This window comes from Myxocyprinus asiaticus, chromosome 24, assembly GCF_019703515.2.
Source record: "Myxocyprinus asiaticus isolate MX2 ecotype Aquarium Trade chromosome 24, UBuf_Myxa_2, whole genome shotgun sequence".
Taxonomy (NCBI): Eukaryota; Metazoa; Chordata; class Actinopteri; order Cypriniformes; family Catostomidae; genus Myxocyprinus; species Myxocyprinus asiaticus.
The window spans coordinates 21,218,468-21,240,153 of NC_059367.1; the positions used below are offsets into that span (position 1 = coordinate 21,218,468).

General features: G+C 38.4%; 2 protein-coding genes across 2 annotated transcripts in view; one reads left to right on the forward strand and one right to left on the reverse strand.

Moving 5' to 3' along the window:
- The window catches only part of LOC127414492 (cadherin EGF LAG seven-pass G-type receptor 3-like), a 56,730-nt gene extending 44,847 nt beyond the window's left edge, over positions 1-11,883 (forward strand). Inside the window, exons 25-36 of the mRNA XM_051652546.1 lie at positions 152-358; positions 3,560-3,734; positions 3,808-3,920; positions 4,495-4,574; positions 5,273-5,399; positions 5,662-5,781; positions 5,948-6,045; positions 7,256-7,377; positions 7,534-7,707; positions 7,843-8,031; positions 8,335-9,208; positions 11,755-11,883. Coding sequence (XP_051508506.1) covers positions 152-358; positions 3,560-3,734; positions 3,808-3,920; positions 4,495-4,574; positions 5,273-5,399; positions 5,662-5,781; positions 5,948-6,045; positions 7,256-7,377; positions 7,534-7,707; positions 7,843-8,031; positions 8,335-9,208; positions 11,755-11,782 — 2,307 coding nt within the window. The 3' untranslated portion in view covers positions 11,783-11,883. The remainder of the gene's footprint in view (positions 1-151; positions 359-3,559; positions 3,735-3,807; positions 3,921-4,494; positions 4,575-5,272; positions 5,400-5,661; positions 5,782-5,947; positions 6,046-7,255; positions 7,378-7,533; positions 7,708-7,842; positions 8,032-8,334; positions 9,209-11,754) is intronic.
- Positions 11,884-16,935: 5,052 nt separating this feature from the next.
- Positions 16,936-21,604, reverse strand: LOC127414498 (uncharacterized). Its single transcript, XM_051652557.1, has 5 exons — positions 21,435-21,604; positions 20,231-20,977; positions 19,536-19,635; positions 19,345-19,403; positions 16,936-17,526 (listed from the first exon to the last, which is right to left on the reverse strand). Exons 2-5 carry the CDS (start codon positions 20,537-20,539, stop codon positions 16,966-16,968), a joined length of 1,029 nt encoding a protein of 342 aa, XP_051508517.1. The 5' UTR covers positions 20,540-20,977; positions 21,435-21,604; the 3' UTR covers positions 16,936-16,965.
- Positions 21,605-21,686: the final 82 nt, after the last annotated feature.

Below are 21,686 nucleotides of genomic sequence, written 5' to 3' on the forward strand. Positions count from 1 at the left end.
CACACACACACACACACACAAATTCAACTGCACACACAACATACCCACAAAGAAAGATTAAAGCAACCTTATTGAACAGCTATTGTTTATATTGTTTACATTTTGCTATCCCTTTTTCTTCTCTCTCACTTTCTCACTCTTGTCTGAGCAGCAGTTAGAGGGTGACCTGGAGACCCTCGCCATAGTAACATACTCCTCACTCTCAGTTTCTATGGCAGCGTTGTTTCTAACAGTGCTGGTTTTATTGTGCCTGAGGGGACTGAAATCAAACACACGCAGTATTCATTCCAACATGGCTGCTGCTACTCTCCTTTCCCACCTCACATACCTGCTGGGTATCAACCAGACTGAACAACAGGTCAGAGACAAAACATAAAGTGTTTGTGTGGCTAAGTGTGTGTTAGTGATAGTGACAAAGTATGGGTGGGCTTCAAGATACAAAAACACAAGTGTGGACAGTCAAACAAGCACAATCTACATTCAGCACAAAGTAGACTTATGGGGTCTAAAGGCACGGTAAAATTGATCTTTGCACAGCAAAATTCAGCGGGCAAAATACAGTCATTTCAATGGGACTCGATTTTCAATGCTATCGGATATTTCGTGCGATTGACTTCCGGTGACCTCAGATGCATTTTGCTGCGTTGACCAATGGGAGTTGCTTGGTTTGGCAGTGACCTCTGTGTAGGCGGTGCTTCTCACAAAGCTACACTAAATATTCAAAATGGACAAGGATATCATTTTAGCGGCGAGTTTCCTTTGAACATCACACTCATAAAGTATAAAATGCAGCATTAAAAAGAGGCTGCTTGGCAGTTAGTTTTTTAGCAATTAGCACTCAATATAGCCATGCAACTGTAAATGTGACCCAGCCTTAAAAGTCTAAAACCACTAGTGAAAATGTTTCAGAATTCTTTCTTTTCTAATTTAATACAACATTTTTCATTACAAATTATCCAGTATTGTCAACATACTGTAACAATTTGAGTGAAAAGTTAAAATGCAAAATGTACATGAATTTGAGAATTTTTAGTTTTTGGGATGCCCCCCTTTTTTTTAATGACATTATGTACTCGATCTGGCATGGATAGCACTTGTTTGTGCAAAACCGATGATGATCCATGTAATCCAGCATGATTTGATTATGTTTCAAAGAGCTTCTTGTGTACTTCATTGGACACAAGAAAATCTGACCTGAAAGGTGTTAACATGGCCAATGTCACAAACTTGAATAAATTTGATTAGTGATCTAGAAATAATGCAAATTCTTAAGTATTTCTTATACATTTTTAAGTCATAATATTTTACTAATTCACTTACCAATTACAGCCCTTTTGGTAGTGGTATTCTAGCGTAAAAAGCTGCATTTAATTCACGAACCACCCGCAATCTAGTTTAAACTGGTGTAATCAGCGCTGAAATAGCGCTGTTTCTTGAGTATTTAAATTAAGTAATTGTCATTCCTTTCTGCGCAAACATTCCTCCTTTCTCTGTAAGTTAGGCTCAAAGATTGCACTTCATTCACAAAAATTACCGGGCGCAATTTACATCGCATTAAGGTAAGCAGGCGTTCAAATAAATTTGATTTAAAAGAAATGTTTGTGTACATTTTCTATAGATCATGGCAGTAGTTATTTATCAAAAAATGATCAAATGATGGGTGCCGTTAATTCTAAATGAATTTCTCTCTCAGACTTTTGAATCTAACAATATACATTTACAGCATTTAAAGCCAAGTATAACAGCAGGTATTACAGATTTTGAATTGCTCAGTAGAAAGCAAGTTGATTGTTAAGAGAAAGTACTAGACAGTTTGAATATAATTTGTGTCATTCTCAAACTGACATTACAGCCATTAGCACAATATGGTTGGAAAACCACTTAAACTTCACCGTGAGCTGGTGCTCAGACATTATTAAGACGTTTTATGAAACACAGATGCTCTCTTACTATCCCTTTTGTCTCTCTTCCTCAGACAGACATTTGCACATCTCTTTTGTTGTGAAGCAGGTTAACACCGTTTTTTAACAGACATTATTCTCTTGAGTGCATCCCACTCACACTAAAAGCCAGCTACTGCTGAGTTCATTTATTTCAACAGCTGTGCCGGGATGTGGGTGTGTGTGATAGAGTACATGTTCATTCATAATTCATATTCTCTCTCAGACACTGAGTTTTGCTTTGGTCTATTGATTAATTCTTTAGATCCTCTTTTTAGCCTTTTTTTTATTTTTATAGCAGTGGTTCCCAATCTTTTCCCCTGGGGACTCCTGTTGTACATGCAATAAAATATATTTATGTATATAATAATCAGAAGTAGTTACTATTAACATATAAAATTGCATGCTTTACCATTTTTAATGGGAACCATGTGTTTTGTGTCAGAAGTTATTTTAGTGATTGCTATACAAAAGTCACTGTGCATTCTAGTCTATTGTATGCCTTATTTTTTTTATCACAAGCAGTTCGCTGAATGCCGAGAATTTTCACTGAGAAAACAGAGAATTTTTGAAGATTATCACATAATAGTGGCTACAAATGAAATTGTAATCAGTTCCTCTAAAATCAAATAGGTTGGGATACTCTGATGTATATCATACTACATAGAAATCAGAAAAACGGGAAATGTTGCGAGCTGGATTCAAACTCACATAACTCGTATAAGCACCACAACTCAGTGATTCAGAGCAATTGTGTTAAAGGGATAGTTAATTAAAAAAATAAAATTCTCTCGTCTTACTCACCCTCATGCCATCCTAGACTTTCTTTCTTCTGCTAAACACAAACAAAGTGTTTTAGAAGAATTTTTCAGCTCTGTAGGTCCTCACAATGAAAGTGAATAGTGACCAAAAAGCACATAAAGGCAGCTTAAAATGAATCCATAAGCCTCCAGTGGGTAAATCTATATCTTCAGAAGCAATATGGTTGGTGTGGGTGATAAAAAGATATATATTTAAGTCCTTTTTACTATAAATTGTCCTCCCTGACCAGTATGTGGCGAAATGCATGAAGAATTAAAATTGCCAAAAAAAAAAGAAGAAGAATGTGAAAGTTAAAGTGGGGATTGATCATTAAAAAAGGACTTAAATTTTAATTATTTCTCACCCACATTTATCATATAGCTTCTGAAGATATGGATTTAACCACTGGAGTTTTATGGATTACTTTTACTCAAGCTTTATGTGCGTTTTGGACTTTCAGAATTTTCATCACTATTCACTTGCACTCTGAAGACCAACAGAGCTGAGATATTATTCTAAAAATCTTCATTTGTGTTCAGCAGAAGAAAGAAAGTCATAGACATCTGGGATGGCATGAGGGTGAGCAAATGATGAGAGAATTTTCCTTTTTGGATAAACTATTCCTTCAACCACTAGGCCCTTGTTCCGACACACTGGACATGTTCTCAGTTCTGTACTCCAACTGTAATCTGTACTTTTCTTCCAGTAGGCACAACAGCATATTTTCATTGTAGTCTGTATCTCTCATATATAGATTTTTCCCCCTCTTTTTTTGTCAATTGGTTTGTTCTCTGTTTTCTGATCTCTGGTTATTGCAGTTCTTGTGTACGGTGGTTGCGATCCTGCTCCATTACTTCTTCATGTCAGCTTTTGCGTGGCTGTTTGTGGAGGCTCTGCACATTTACCGCATGCAGACAGAAGCAAGAAACATCAACTATGGAGCCATGAGATTCTACTATGCTATAGGCTGGGGAGTTCCTGCCATCATTACAGGTATGCGCAGACACACTCACAAATTAATATGCTTTCATATATGCATGGTCTGTGACAAGTATATGTGTTGCAGGCCTGGCAGTGGGGTTGGATCCAGAGGGGTATGGTAACCCAGATTTCTGCTGGATCTCCATGTACGATAAGCTCATGTGGAGCTTTGCGGGACCAGTTAGCGTTGTCATACTGGTATTATGCTCTTGAGTGTCCTCATGAAGTGGCTTGGTGTATTAAATGCTTAAAGGTGCTGTAAGCGATTTGTTTCATGGAAAAGTATGCAAAAAATGTTCCTACTCCCTTAAAAGATATTAATGAAATAAGTGTCCTGAGATATCTCACCAGTCTCTGTGACAGCTGTAGACTTTGTAATCAGCAAACAAAAATGTGTCCGCGGGCCACAAACATTGATGCTTTTCACCTGTCAATCATTTTGTTCGTTCTCATAGTGTTGTATTTGAAGCGGATCATTGATGCTATGATTTATGTTTGTCAGTTGAGGGCGCTATTGTGCCACTGTTGAATATCACAGCCACAGGAACAAACAATGCTGCTCTTTTGCTCAGTTTTGATCTCAAAATTATCTTTGAAGGGCAGGGTTTTGGAATGAGGGGCCGTGGCTAATTCAATGGTTCAGTCACATGAAAGCTTAAGAATGCTAAAATCACTTACAGTGCCTTTAAATACTTAAGAAATGTTTATGTAGCTTTTCTATTCTTTCTGTATTTTAGATTGGTGATGCTCTCTTTCTTTTACAAAATTTTAGATGAATGGTGGAATGTTTTTAACTGTCCTACGTATGACGTGTAACCCAACTCAAAAAGAGATAAAAAAGCTGCCTGTAATGTGAGTACAACATAGATGAATTTGTATGTGTGATGAGTGAATAGGCTGTGTATTTTCTACTTATGCATTTTTGTTATATTATGAAATTTAAAGATGAACATGGTAAATTATTACATTGTAAGTGTCGTTTCATTCTAGTCTTTTTACATCTGTCACATCTTCTTCAGAGTCAAGTTAAGGTTCAAGTTAAGGCTAGCAATGACATAAGTGTCAAACATGTTAGGAAATGCACAGCTGTACAGAAAACAAACTGACAGCTATTTAAAGACAGCTGGATGGAGCAGAGTGCAGGGGTCTCGAGATTCTTAAAGTTTTTTAAAGTTTCAAACTACATTTAACTTGATACTGCGTCCACAAAATGCTGTGTAAATGGCTAGAGATGCTGAAAACCAGTGAAACGCGACACAACCACAGTGAGACGCATCAAAAGTGTGTCGTATGTGTACAGACGGAATGCAAGAACAGGTTCTGTGAGAACATCTCTTAAGTATACTTTGGACAGATTGATGAAATATTTTGATTATTATATATTGAATCTTTATTTGGAGGCCATTTTTCAGCAAATTTTGATTTATGTGATTAATTTTATTAATTGATCGGCATATCATGGTATTAATTAGATGAAAGATTTTAATCGATTGACAGCCCCAATTATAAATACATTTTTCTTATTCTCTTTTTTTTTTTCTTCTTCTCAGTTCTACTATCCGCAGTGCCTTCCTCCTGTTGTTGCTGAGTACTTGTGTTTGGTTATTTGGTTTGATGGCTGTTAATAATAGCGTCCTGGCATTCCACTACCTATTCATTGTCCTCTGTAGCGTACAGGTAAGAGAAAATGATAGTCTTAATTTTGTGTATCTGTATGTTTGGTATATGTAATTTATTTGTTTGTTTTTTTATTTATTTATTTAGTGTTGTAATGCAAGTTTATTTATGTCTAATAAGATGTGGTATCTATTTTTACACAGTAGTCTTTGTTAATTGTATCATAGAGAGTTAATGTACTGGACAGTATAATGTACACTCCTATATTAATCCGAGTGTGTGTGTGTGTGTGTGTGTGTGTGTGTGTGTGCGTGTGTCTTAGGGCTTGGCCGTACTGTTGGTTTTTACAGTCCTAAACTCAGAGGTACAGGAGGCCTGGAAACTGGCCTGTCTGGGCAAGAAAAGTCCCGGTGAAGAGCCTCCCAGACCTCCACAGATTACTGTTAGTATACTCAAACATACATTTAACATATGACCCTCACCCCATGCAAAGTCACTCTCACAGATGTTCACACCAAACATATATATATATATATATATATATATATATATTTGCCCTCATGAAGTGATAAGCATGTGGATTTCTGATCCACTATATTTTTGTGTAGGGCCAAAACCCGAACAACAGCGCCTCCCTGCTCGAACAGAGCGGATTACATCGGATCACACTTGGAACTTCAACCATCTCATCAGTCAGCAGTGCAAGGTTTGTGAACATATTAACACATGTATTATGCAAACACACAAATACACAGTCCATTAGTGCCCAGACAGTGCATATGTTATTTTTACTTTATATTAATATACTACTAATATTACTTTTCGTTCTGCATTAGAACTTGTCATTCTAACCTAATTTATTCTTTCAGCCAAAAACTGTTTTATGTATGCAATATTTAAATAAAGAACAAGCTAATTGTATGTTTTCAAACTGTACATTTGTGAACAATTGTAGATTGTATTTTGCCATACAACAGGGCTATTCAATTCCAATCCTAAAAATTTAGCTCCTACCCTAATCTAAGCTAATGAAGGTAATCAGGATTACTTTAAATTACAGGCAGGTTTATAAGTGCAGGGTTCAGGGTCAGAAATTATAAGGGGTTCGGGGCAAAAATGCCAACAAAAGTGACAAAAATGCCTTAAAATGTGGGGGCAAACATTTCCACCAGTGTTCCTTGGTGTTTTATTTGTGACATGTGATCTGACCTATTATATTCTACATCTAAGTATATATATTATTGCACAAAATATAAGAAACAATTACTTACTAATTAATTACTAATTAATTTTAATAAATTGATTATATAAAAGTATTTAACATAGAGATATATGATTAGAATACATATGCCCCCTTGAAGGTAAAAAATGCCCCAGTGGTAGACATTTGCATCTGACCACCTCCACAACTTTACAATATCACTTCCGTTGCCACGCCCAGTAATGGTGAGCAGCGAGATGTCAATTAGAGAGAACAGGTCAGTTACGAGCAGAGAGCCAATCATAACAGTGGGCATTTACTGTCAAGTCTTAAAGGAGAAGCAGCACCAAAACCAAACATTTCTGACAGAAATGAAAAAGAAAATTATCATGTTCTACAAATATATGACTGTTTTTTTTTTTTTTTTTTGTGCAAAGAACTACTCATATTATAAGTAAACCTCAAGGAACATATTAAAATAATTAAAAAAGGCATGACACGACCCCTTTAATGGAAAAGTTAATTTCAGACATTGGCAGGGTTACAGTGGCCCTTCAGGAATGGAATTGAATAGCCCTGTCGTACCGTGTTTACTATTGTGCATTGTTGTACATTGTTTATTGAACCATGAAAGAGGATGTAAGAATTGCATTATAAATTTAGCAAATTGAAAGCTTGAAAGCTGATCTATTATTTACCTGTTTTCTGTTCTCAGGGAGAATCTCTTGGCACGGCAGACTCTTGAACACACTCTAGCTCACACAGGGGCCACTGACCTGGACGTGGCAATGTTTCACCGCAACGGAGGTACACTAAAACACAATAACTTGCATGCATGTACGTATACACACACACAACACACACTTCTTAACTGCTTGACAAATCTTTTAATTAATTCATTAATGATATTTGGTATTAGAATATTAGAAAGATTTTTTCAAAGTGCACATTCATAATTTTCTGTCTCTCTTTGCCTCTGTCTGTCTCTTTCAGGTGAAGACTCTGACTCAGATTCTGATCTTTCATTGGAAGAGGAGAGGAGTCTGTCCATCCCATCTTCAGAGAGTGAGGACAATGTTCGTCTGCGTGGACGCATCCAGCGACGCTTCAAACGGACTGGACATGGCGAACGTTTACTCACAGAGCCCTCCCACAACGGTGGAAAAGGTACCAACATCATCTTCTGCAGTTGTCTATATTACTGGTATTGAAGCCAGCAGACCAGACATCAGAAACAGTTTTGTTCTTTATTCCTTGTGTGATGGTCAAGTATTAGTGTATATGAAACTGTCTATGTATCAGATCTGGATGGCAATGACCTGCTCTCCTATTGGCCAGCGCTGGAAGGGTGCAAGGCGCACTCTCTTCAGAAATGGGGCTCAGAGCGCCGCCTAGGGGGCGATTACAGCAAGGACGCAGCTAATAACAACCAGCCAGATGCAGCGCTCACAAGTGGGGATGAGAATGGGCTAACACACAGACACCGGAAGGGTGAGACACACATTTATACAGAGAAAGTATAATGCTAAAACATACTCACACAGCACAGGAGTAATTCACAGCCAAATTAGGCCCATACCGGTGTTATTATCATTAACAAAAACTAAAAAGAAAACTAAATGAAAACATTTAACTAAAGTAAAAACTGGAAATGAATGATATGAAACGAAAATACCTTTTCATGTCTCCCAAATTAACTAAACTAAAATAAAAATTGTGAATTAATGTAAAAATTTATATGAAAAACTATAATAACCCTGGCCCGTATAAAACCTCTCTGCATCCTTTTCTCAGGAATCCTAAAGAATCGTCTGGGCTGCCCTCCTGCTCTGCAAGGCCTGTCTGCTGTGGGTCGTGCTCCTAGTGAGATGTCTTGGTACAAGACCTCCACGTTGGGTCACCGAGGTGTCCCAGCTGCCTCCTATGGTCGTATGTACTCCGGTACTGGCTCACTGTCCCAACCTGCTTCCCGATACTCCTCTCGGGAACACCTAGATTCATTTGCCCGACAACAGCGATCCCGCGACAACCTTGACCTGTTGCCACGACGACGCGAGTTTGGTGCTGAACACCTGGGTGGGTCAAGAGAGAGGCTGGGCCCTGTTCACAGCATCCATGCATCCAGGGAGGATCTGGTGGCCAGGGGTGGGATGGTAGGGTTAATGGGGGCGGAGAGCTCATTAAGTGGATCAAGAACACAGCTTAACACTCTAACAAGGCAACAGGCCCCTCGGGAACACCTTGGGGGGGCACTGATGAGCAGTCGGTCTCGGGAACAGTTGGAGTCTAATGGTGGATCACAACCATGCAGGGAGTGGCTGAGAACCCTGCCACCTCGACAGCTCTCACACCCTGAGCCACACCCACCCTCCTCACCCCCTCCACCAATCACAGAAGAGCCCCATGAAACCCTGCCCTCTTACCGTGGACGGCTAGACTCCGCCCCTCCATGTAGGTACCCTTCATCTGCAGCTGCACCTGGAGCCCCATCTAGTCGCCCACCCTCTAGTGAACATCTCGATATCCTCTCCTCTATACTTGCTTCCTTCAACTCCTCTGTCTTAACCCCACCCCCTAACCCTGTCGCCACATCAGCTGGCCCCTCCCCTTCCCCGCCTCCTCTGTCTGCAACCTCTCAGAGCATCTCTGAAGTGTCACCTGACTCTGAGTAAGTCCAGCCCCTTTTTGTCTCACTGTGTGCTCATTTAAAGCCATTATTTGTAATCAGTTATTATGGGAAAGAACTCAGAAATGATTTTTCTTTTTAATTATGGTTATTAAAGGAATAGTTCACCCAAAAATTCAAATTATTTACTCACCCTCAGTTCTTTCTTAATTTCTTTCTTCCATGGAATGTAAAAAGGTGCATTTTTGAAGAGTATCCTTGCTGATGTTGTTAATATAAAGAAAGTGAATGGGGATTGGGGCTGTCAAACTTCAAAATAACAAAAAAGCACCATAAAAGAATAATAAAAGTGGGCCATATGATTTGTGTGCTACATTCTAAATATTCTGAAGCTAAACAATAGTGATTGTATGAGGAACAGACAGACAAATTTAAGTAATTGTTTACTGATAATCTTCCCCTCCAGTGAGCTATTAACCTCTGTGAACAGATCACGGAGTCAGTGAGTTGAACTGGAGAACTGGATCAGTTTGAATCATTGTGAACTGGATAAATCGATTCATTAAAAATATCTGACTTAACCTCTTGAGACCCGAGCCCAAGACTACTGTGTGCATTTTCCATTTCCCTTTTTGATTTGTAACTATAGCTATAGAAAGTCAGATTTTTTTCATCAAATTGTTTATGTTTTCAGCAGCGTTGGTTGTTCATGTTTTTGAGATGTAACAGACATTACATCAGAAATTAGCATAATAAATTCTGATTTAAAGTAATGACCAGCATAATCCAATCACTGCCAACCATGTTAAAATAAAATGTAGCATTATAAATTCTGAATCTATGTATGTACTGATTACCATTGTCCCATGTCTGCCTAACATGTTGAGTGGTCCAAACATCATCTGCAGCCTGAAATTGAAGTTTTAGTTGGATTTTAGGCATGAATGGACATCCTATAGCTGCACAGAAAGCTATAGGAAGTCCCCTTGCTCACTTGCTTTCTGTTTATTGGATGACTTAACCTACAGTGTGCGGTCTGTCTGCACTGGTCTAAGAACAGTTTGAAATGCTCCCTATTATCATTGTAATCATTTTTTAGCTTTTGGATGAACCCATTGATTCTCAATGTGAAAATGCACAGTAAATATAGGAATGCATTTACTAATGTTAATGAATAGAATCGTATAGTACAGTGATGATAAAATATAAAAACAAATTATATGAATGAAATTTATGTAAATGAAGCGAAACAACCCACAGAATTGTTCATGTGTAAAGTTATTCAAAATAACTAACATGTTTGTTTTTTTTCAACTTTTGTAGGAATAATGTCCCACAATACATGTATCTGTACATCATGTTTATCATTTTTTAAAGCTGGGGCCTGGGTAGCTCAGTGGTAAAAGATGCTGGCTACCACCCCTGGAGTTCGCTAGTTCTAATCCCAGGGCGTGCTGAGTGACTCCAGCTAGGTCCCCTAAGCAACCAAATTGGCCTGGTTGCTAAGGCGGGTAGAGTCACATGGGGTAACCTCCTCGTGGTCACTATAATGTGATTCATTCTCGGTGGAGCGTGTGGTTGAGCGTAGTTGCCACGGTGGATGGCGTGAAGCCTCCACACACGCTATGTCTCAACAAGCCACGTGATAAGATGCACGGGTTGACAGTCTCAGACACGGAGGCAACTGGGATTCCTCCTCCGCCACCCAGACTGAGGCAATTACGAGGACTTAAAAGCACATTGGGAATTGGGCATTCCAAACTGGGAGAAAAAAGGGGAAAAATCCAAAAAAAGCGGCATTTTATACAAAACAAGAGATGCCTTTACACTGGTAGACACCTGCTACTCTTTACACACAAAAAGGTTTCAATGAAAAAACGTAGAGGTTTCTTACCAGAGGCACTTTTGTTGGCACTGCGCCCGTAGAAGCACTTCACGGAAATCGACCCCATGCTGTTGTGTCACGTGACTCGGTGCGTCAGAAATGTAACCCTTAAATGACATTCTAAAGTGTTGTGAACAGTATTTAGTCAGTTTAAATCAATTTAAATTATGCGTTGCATATAGCGAAGTCAAAATACAGCGTACACGCATGTGTACATTTGGTCGCACAAGGTTACATGAAAAACATTTTTGTTCACAAATTGAACATCACTACTTCTCTCATGAACGTGCCTAGGAGAGCTAGGTTAGATGTCAAGATATTAAGTGAAGATCAGCTTAAATTTCAGCCTTTTCCTCACACAATCACTATCCTATGGCTTCAGAAAACTTGGAATATAACACACAAGGCGTATGGACCATTTTATGATACTTTAATGTTGCTTTTTTGTCACTTTACAGCTTGACAGCTCCAGTCCTCATTCACTTTAATTATGTTGAAAAGAGTGGCCAGGATAGTCATTGAAAAATAACCATTTATGTTCCATGGAAAAAAGAAAATCATACAGAATTTAATTAAAATTTTTGGGTGAACTATTCCATTAATAGCCATAATTTCTTTTCTCATAATAATCTATTGTTTTTCTTCTGATAATGGCATGTTTGTGACATCTTTCCTATTCCTTTCTCTGTTTCTCTATATTTAGAGTTAACAGAAGTGATGGACAATCTTGATGATTCCCTCACAGCCCTGTAATGCACTTCTGCAGACGGGCTCAAGAGGATCACAGGACATAACCGACTGGAGCTATGAGGACTCCTACTAAACACTTGAGAGTGAAATTGCTCATCAAGGGCTTGAGATATCATCAGGAAATTAACAAAAAGAAGGTGAAGACTTCTATGACAATTTTTCCAAACTGCAAACCTCAGATATCAGACCAACCGCCGAGAGGGCTTTACAGAGAGAGAGAAAATATTGTACATAAATTTTTTTTTTATACGTTTTGTATCTTTTTCATCAAAGATCAAAGAAAAAATATCTCTAGTGATGTTTTTGATGATGGTGTCCAGCATATGAGTTTTTGTGTGAATGGATGTGTTTAACTGGATAGGACTGTAAAACATTTTCAAACCCATTCCTTGCTAAAACAGTCCCAAACATTCCGATCCTTGTATTCCAACTTGTGTTTATGGAACATTAACCATGCCCTCTAAGAAAAGACTGAGAAACTTGAAAGAGTCTATTAAGAAAAGGATTGGTCGATGTTAATGAGGAAGGTGATGGTGCTAGCATGGGATTAGTTTGGAAACTCCAGAGACGGTGATTGTAATTGTAAAGAGTTATGAAACAAAAGATGTGATTGGACCGTAATGATTGTCAGTCAAGGGACTGATTTCAGAGAGGTAACTTGGTTGGATGTTTTTCGGCTGTTCTAAACATTTCTTCAACAGACTCCAATATTTGGCTTATATGAGATTAAGGAACTGTGGTATTTCGTATTTGGATGTAATTATACTTGCCTGTCCTATTTCCGGACATTTTAAGCCAATATGAGATAATACAGAAGCATGCAATGGAGTTTGTTGAAGCTGTATGAAGAGGCCTTTATGGATTTTAAAGTCATTTATTTGTGTAACTAGCCTACAAGCGTATTCTCAGCATAATCAAGAGCTCTTTCATAACCAAGCTTATCAAAAATCAAATATTGCTTGAGGGAAAATCAGATCCCAAATCAGCTATTCAGGAGAACATATTTAATCCATCTTTGATTTCTTTTGACAAAGAGAGCATATCCAAATGTAACTGATTATATCTGTGAAGTATTGAATAATCTTGGTGCTTCAGGGGAAGAAACATGGTGAGATGAGCTACATGCAGTCATTGAAGTAAAATAAGATCTCAAAATATCAGGCTCTTGTTTAAAAGGGAAATAGTGTTTCATCATTTGACTTTATCTCCTTTTACTGTCTTTTACAGTATTATCATGATTTTCTGCCAAAAAGAGTGCCGTATATCATTCCTTTTATACCTCTTACCTGCTCTAGAACCTTTTCTATTCATCAGTTTAATTATTACATAACTTTATCTTGTACAGACATTAAATTAAATTATTTTATTTATTAATATTTTATTTATTTAGTAATGAGGTTAATTTCACTTATTTATAGTCGTTGCTGGAGTGTTTTTAAAGAAGTGTGTGTGGGAATTTTTTTATTTTTTTTTTAAATATATATATAAAAGCGAGGTTTCATCTGTTAAAATGTTTTATGTGTGAAACTTTTGTACTTGTACTGTCTGATATGCCCCCCTCCTCTTCTGCAAATAATGCATTCTGAGAAAATAAATCTTCACTATTCTTTAGAGAAAGAGAGAGAGAGTGGTGGAAGACAGTGATTTGGTGGGAGAGAAAAAATGTATAATTTTGAAAATGGGGAGTGTACATGTTTATTTTGGGACATGCTTTATCCCATTTACCTAGGGGGTTTTCAAAAACAATTAAAAATCTGCTACCAAAGGGAGGCGAGAACCAGAGACCCGTTGGACATTAATAAAAGAGTTATTGCTACCAGGCTTCTGTATATATTTTTTTGAATATTCAAGGCAAACACTTGAGGAACACACAGTGTAAGAAATAAATAAAATCAAATGAAATTACATGTAGAATGTACATTTAAAATCTGCTTAAAAACAAACATTGAATGTTTTAACAGTTGTATGTTATCAATAGTTTCATTCCCTATTTTTATTTTAAAAAAAATACAAAATAGAAAAAGTCATCATCTACTCACACTCATGTCATTCCAAATCCATATGTTTTTCTTTTTTCTATGGAACACAAAAGATGTTGTTTACATTGAAGAATATTCACACTGATTTTTTCTATACAACAAAAGCCTATAGTGATCAGGGAGCTATCAAGCACCAAAAAGGACACACACAAACAAACAACAACAAAAAACACCATGACAGTAGTCCTTACAACCCATACACTATATTCAAAGTCTTCTTTGTGAGAGGAACAATCCAAAATTTAAAGGGATAGTTCACCATCAAATGAAAATGCTCTCATGATTTACTCACCCTAATGCCATCCCAGATGTGTATGACTTAGTTTCTTCTGCTGAACACAAAGATCTCAGCTCTGTAGATCCACAATGCAGCGGTGGCCAGAACTTTGGCCTACTTTTAAGGTACAAAAAGCATATAAAGGCAGCATAAAAGTAATCCATAAGACTCCCGTGGTTAAATCCATATCTTCAGAAGGAATGTGATAGGAGTGGGTGAGAAACAGATCAATATTTAAGTCCTTTTTTACTATCAATCTCCACTTTCACATTCTTTTTTTGTTCTTTGTGATTCACATTCTTTGTGCATATTGCCACCTACTGGGCAGGGAGGAGAATTTATAGCAAAAAAAGGAATTAAATATTGATCTGTTTCTCACCCACACTGATCAAATCACTTCAGAAGACATGGATTTAACCACTGGAGTCATATTGATTAATTTATAGCGCTTTTATGTGCTTTTTGGAGCTTCAAAGTTCTAACCACCATTCACTTGCATAGTATGGACCTTCAGACCTGAGATATTCTTCTAAAAATGTTTTTGTTCAGCAAAAGAATGAAAGTCATGCACATCTGGGATGGCATGAGGGTGAGTAAATGGTGAGAGAATTGTCATTTTTGGGTGAACTATAAGTTGTTATTCACTAAAAACCTTCCCCGAGTGGCGTCTGGGCAGAGTGAGGCTGGGGAGATGAGTTCCACCTGTGCGCCACACCGTTCTCGCATCCCAGTGAGGAGCGGCGGGAGTATTTAAGGAGAGGAGACAGCGGCAGGTGGAGTGAGAGAGATGCATGAAGCTGTGTGTCTGTTAATGTGTCTGCTGAAAAGCAAGGCTGCTGTTGAATGTGTTTATTTATTGTGCTGAAAAGCACGTTTATGAAAAGTGGTGCATTAAAGTCTCATACGTTGGATTGTCCAACCGGCTCCCACTTCCTCCTTCCGTAGAAAGGCAGAGGCCTGCCAAAGAAGTCAATTTAAGAGAAGCACCTATTCACTTGAAAAATCTGCATAGTAAAATTACTGTCAACTGAATCTGAGGGATGGTCCTGAAAACCCTGCCATTAGAGAGCTAGATGAGTTTGATCCTCCTGACACAAGCATTAAATTAATATGCTCTGAATCTCTTAAATTGCCTCTTCCTTCTCTTCCTCATTTCCTTTCCTCTTCAACACAATCATCAGTCCAGACTGAATGTAAGCAAATCCTCACTGCTCAATTTTGGACTGACAGTCGGAGGGTCAGTGCTAATGAGAGAAATATGAAGTGATGAGATTTTTACTGGCTACTGGAACAAAGCCTAAATTAAAATAAAAAAAAAATGTAATCTTGCTTTCTAGTAAAAATGTCAGAACATCCTGTTAAAATGAGATAAATTTACTAAGGAAAGTTGCTTTCAGAGAATATACACTCACTGAGCACTTTATTAGGAACACCCAAGTTACCGACATGGTCTTCTTCTGTTGTAGCCCATCTGCCTCAAGGTTCGACATGTTGTGCATTCTGAGGCGCTATTCTGCTAACCACAATTGTACAGAGCGGTTATCTGAGTTACCGTAGCCTTTCTGTCAGCTCAAACAAGTCTGGCCATTCTCTGTTGACCTTTCTAATCAACAAGGCGTTTTGTCCGCAGAACTGCCGCTCACTGGATGTTTTATGTTTTTGACACCATTCTGAGTAAACTCTAGTGACTGTTGTGCGTGAAAATCCCAGAAGATCAGCAGTTACAGAAATACTTAAAGAGGCCCTATTATGCTTTTGCGAATTTTACCTTTCCTATAGTGTGTAATATAACTGTTTGTGCATGTAAAGGGTCTTCAAAGTTACAAAGCACAAAATCCACGCCAAAGGAAGCTACTCTCTCCCACAGACAACACTGCTCCTGAACTGCCTGAAACGCCTGGTTTGCAGTCCAGCCATTACTTCCGTGACTTAGCTATGTCACTATGAAATACATTTGCATAATGCCCACCTAAGGGCTACTTCGGTTATGGTAAAGGGTGTTACATTTCCGACACATGCTCTAAGCGGTTGATCAATCACAACAGACTGGGCCAGCTGACCAATCAGAGCAGGCTTTTCAGAAAGGGGGGCTTTAAAGAGACAGGAGCTAAAACAGAGCATTTTAGACAGAGGGTGAAAAGAGGTGCTACAGCAATGTACAGAATGTTTTTTGAACATTAAAGCATGTACACCTATTCTAGTAGACCCCCAAAATAAAATTATGAACCTGTAAATGAGCATAATATGGGCTCTTTAAACCAGCCCATCTGGCACCAACAATCATGCCATGGTCGAAATCATTGAGATCACATTTTTTCACCATTCTGATGGTTGATGTGAAAATTAACTGAAGCTCCTGACCCATATCTGTGTGATTTTATGCACTGCACTGCTGCCACACGATTGGCTGATTAGCTAATCACATGAACATGTGTACAGCTGTTCCTAATAAAGTGCTCATTGAGTGTATAAGCATAAACCTCACAAAATTTTGTTAGATTTAGGCTTAAAACAAAAAACTATTTGCCAATGGGGTAAGGGAAATAAAACTTAATTCAAGATACTGTATAATCTCTGAAAACATGATCTTGCACAATTTTGCTTCTCAAGTAGTTATATTATTTTAAGGATATTTCGATATTTTTACTGGAAAACAAGACAAAAATACTGATTAAGAAAACTTTTTTTTGTTTTGTTTTTTTGCAGTGCATGGTATACATTCCTAAAAATAAAGAATGTTTGGTCCACAGTAAAAATATATTATTTTGAAAATAAACAGCATCAGTAGAAATAAAAAATACTTTCCAAAAGAAAGTAAACAATGCTAAGACGTCATAAACATCTGAGTTCATGTCTGTGGATGGTCACTATCTTCATTGTCGCTATTGGAGGGCAAAACCTCTGTACTGATCTTCCGCAGTTTGGCTTGATAATATCGCTTCTTGGCCCGTGCTGCTTTCTCTTTCTGTATTACTGCTTTCCTCTTCTCCTCCCACACACACTGTTGAAGCAGTAGCAGACTCATCGTCTGCTGATGCTCCAGCTCGAACAACTCCAGTCGACGTGCCTCCCATTTGGAGTCTGTAGCATAAGAGTCATTCGGTAACGAATTCTCAGCAGATCCTCTGGCAGGGGTGCATGGCACTTCAGACTCTGTGTGTACTTCCTGTCTATCAGTGTTTGTGGCCCACATCCCTAATTCCATACCTGATCCCAGCCCTGAGGTGCTTCCTGCATGGCTAGGATGGAAGAGGGTGGGCCAACTAGCCCTGGAAGTGCTTGAATGTGAGCGGAAATGGATGGGGGGAGGAGAGGGGGCCGGGCCAGGAGGATTTCCAGGGTTGACAGGTGGATGCGTAGGTGTGGACAAGCAGAGGTTGATGGCTAAGTTCTCCTTGCTGTCTACTGTCTGTTAAAAAAAATGAGAATCAAATGTAAACTTCTAGAAAAAAAATGTTTAGTTATGACTCTTTTAACTGCAGCATATTTTGGCAATAAGCAACAGCAGGCTAAAGTGTGAATAAAGTCATGGCGAAAGAGCATTGCAAACCTATATTTTGATTACATTTAAAATGTATCACAGCCTCAAATGTCTTCTTTTTAATTACTAAGCAAATTCATGAAGCACCTTCCTTCTGCAGGATGATATAGTCCCTGATATGTATAAAAAGGTTAATAACTCTACGGGTACAAAGTAACTAGGTGAATCTGTGTTTCGCATCATATCTGTTGCAACAGTGCCCACCCACTTTTTCACCCCGCTTGGTTTCAAGTATTTTTCCCATTCATTTTTTTCCATATGGATTTCATAAAATCCTTCATAAACGTATACTATTTAAAGGTGAATCTCAACACTACAAGCTTTGATTTGAAGCAAAAAAGTATTTGAAAATCAGACAAAAAGACGAAGGTACTAAACTGTTTACTTTACGTCTTTAATAAGGGAATGAACAACAATCCCATGAAACATTGCGAATGACATTGTTCACATTAAAAACAATGGGAAAATATAAAAACTACTGACTTTAGGTTGTTGATTACAAGTATGAAAATAATATATTTTATAATTATTGCAAAATATTCAGATATAAACAAATAAATAGTAGTAAAGCAGTCATTGACAGTGCATCATGGAAGTGGGCGGTTGCTGCAGAGCTTTTTTGCCGCTGTTTAATTGCAGCAATTCTCAATCTCTTCCGGGTTCATGGGTATTGTAGTTCTTCATTTTTTTATGAAGTTGAAATAACGTGGAATGATGGCTTCAGCAGAAGCATATACCATTGATTGACACCTTTGGAGCTCATGGTGGGTCTGTGTTTACAGTTTTATAAGTTATCATTAAAAATCAATTAGTCTATGGAGAAAAGGTATAGAATTTTACTTACAAAAACAGACTGTTGCGCTCTATTCCATATTTTAGCAAGACTGTAATGCTGTATTGACCATTCAGAATCCAGGATTATTTCTACTATATGCAATATTATGTGTCTGGAATAAATGAGATCTATGAAATTTGTATAGCCTATATTTACATATTTACTTTCAGCAGTGTGTCATGAACTCAGATTCCCAACAGTCATAGCAGCATCCAAATATGGCCACCCCGACTCAAATTCCCATACACCACCTCAATCCCAATCACCAGAGTTCTGATCAGCCTCACCTGCACATCATCACAACAGCTATTACTGCACCCTTTATAAGAGACTCTGACTCAATCATTGTGAAGTATACGCTCAATTACCTAGTGTTTGACGTTACCAAGCTTACATAATTCTGCCTGATTCTCTGTTATAATACCTTTGCCTGTTTATCGACCACAAGTTTGCCTCTAGCCTGTTTCTCTCGGTTTGCCAATCGCCTGACCTTCTGCCTGTACTCTTTATTGGATTTGGTCATCTGAATTGAACTGTTGCCTTATCTTCATTAAAACTGCCCTACTGCACTTGCATTCTACTCTCCTGGTGATATTTCCTGACACAGTGTTGCAAGCACTGTACATTTCCTGCATGGAAAATTTTGAACGAACAAGTTTATCAGATTATGTAATAATAGCTAATACAAGTTTAATACCCTTATTGGTGACACTTTACATGACAATGTCATTTCAAGTAAGTATGAGCTCTATGGTTTTCACATCATAGCTACAGAGTCAGTCATATGTGATAAAATTATCAAAGCTTAAGAAGCATTTTAGTAATAATTTTGAAAGTGATTTCAGACTTACATCATTTTGACTAAGGTCAGCATCTACATGTTCATTCCCATTAGTGCCAGAGAACCCCACTAAGGGAGGGGGGAAAAAAGAGAGCGAGAGAGAGACTCAATTAATCTTGTTCCTTGTATCATTACATAGATGACAGGCAGGAGAGTGGTAGTATTTCATCCTGTACTAGAGATGACATGATTATTAATTACCTGCTCCAGGTGAGCCACCCCTAACCATGGTATAGTCCCCATCTGCCTCTTCCAGACAGGAGATCAGGTTTGGTACCAAAGCAATCACTTCCCTCTGCACCTGCCAGAAGAACCACACAGAATTATTCATGTAGTAATGAGTAGTATGTCATTCCAAACTCGACCACTGTGTTGAAACAGATCAATATTTACTGTAAGTTATTTTTTACTATCAATCCCCACTTTCATTCCACATTCTTCTTTTGTTTTTGGCAACTTGCATTCTTTGTACATATCGCCACCTACTGGGATGGGAGGGCAATTTATAGCAAAACAGGACTTAAATATTGATCTGTTTCTCACCCGCACTTCTCACATCGCTTCTTAAGATATTGATTTAACCACTGGAGTCATATGGATTACTTTTATGCTGCCTTTATGTGCTTTTTGGAGCTTTGTAGTTCTGGCCACCATTCACTTGCATTGTGCAGACCTACAGATCTGAGATATTCTTCTAAAAAATCTTTGTTTGTGCTCTGCAGAAGAAAGTAAGTAATACAAATCAGGGATGGCATGAGGGTGAGTAAATGAGAGAAATTTCATTTTTGGGTGAACTATCCCTTTAACCCTGCAGTGCATGGGAATTGTGAGAATGCCACCAGATTTCAAAATAACCTCATGGGTCAGAAGGAAACACCAACTGAAGATGATTTTACCTGAGTGAGTGCAGACAAAGGTAGACCAGCTGCCTGTTGTTCTTGTCGTTTTTGAAGTGCTGCACGACATTCCACCTTCAGCCGTTTCCACAGTGTCTTCAGAGACCCGATGCTGCTAGGGGGGCGACTAGGGAAAGCTGTATTAAAGGCCTGAACCAGCTCTGCCCATACAGCGTTCCGATGCACAGTTGTGTTGGTGTCTTTCCGAAAGTCCTGGACGGTGTCCACCACCGCATGGATCCTCTGAAGCAGGAAGAGCTTCTGTTCTAGGGTGAAATTTGGCATGCGGTATGTCATGGTGGTCAACATGACTGCATTTGTGGATGTGTGACTGTGACAAAAGATGGGGACTAAGGCTTATATTGATGTAATCTGAGTTACTTATTTCTAAAACTTAAAATAGTCACACTACTTTTCTTTTACTTCTTTTTTTAAACAAATGCTATCAGTTTTGTGGTCTCATTGTTACAAGGTAAAATGGCTTCTGTCACATTGTTGCAGTCTTTAGTTTGTAAAAGCTACAGTGCATCACAGCCTCAGTTTCAGTTTTACTCCAGCATGACAGACAGGATAAGTCCTGTTGTGTACAGTGAGTTTGCAGAGCTTGCAGTGAAATGTTGAACTCTGGATGCCACAGGTGAAGGTGAGTGTGTGAGGTCGCTTGGACATCGATGCTCAACAGATGCAGTAAAAATGCGTCCAAAGTCCACCTGATGCCCAAGGGTTCACCAGGCACACATGTATAGTCTGTAATTCAGAGAACATGAAAGCGCAATTAAAACCGTGACATTTTTAAAGAAGCAGCAGATAATAACTGTTTCTGACTCGTTATGTCTGCCCCAGCTCTCAGATGAATGCATGAGGCATTGGTATTTGGGAACAACGCCTCTTGGGCTCAATATATTGTCCAAAAAGGATTTAAAATCACACGTTTGTGCAAGAGAATGCACATGGGAAAAAGCATTTAGCATTAAATTTAACTCCTCTCGCTGAATCACTTTTTAAGTGATCATACAATTAGTACAGATGCGGAATGCAGCAGGATTCGCGTCATTAATATTCACGCGCTGGTCTTGTTAGCTAAAGCACTGAACCCGAGCATCGCACTACGTGAACCCAAGCTGCGGTTTAAGACTAGAGCTCATTGTTTTTATTTTTAATTTTTCATGCACTTCTACAACAGTTAATATGAATCTTTACTCACATGCAATCATCAGTTTGACGATTTTTTTATTCTGAAAACATCATACATTGTCCCCACCCCCCTGGGTTTGAGCGGTCCGTAATAAATTTAAACAACAGTCCGGAGACACATGCGCAAAATGACGCTTCGGGCGTAAAGGAATTGGCAGATGACTCTCTGTACATTTCATGTGATTTGTATACAATTCTCACGTGTTCAGCGGAGTACATATGACTTGTGCATCAGGCAAGATGCAGAACGTCCGCGTTTAAA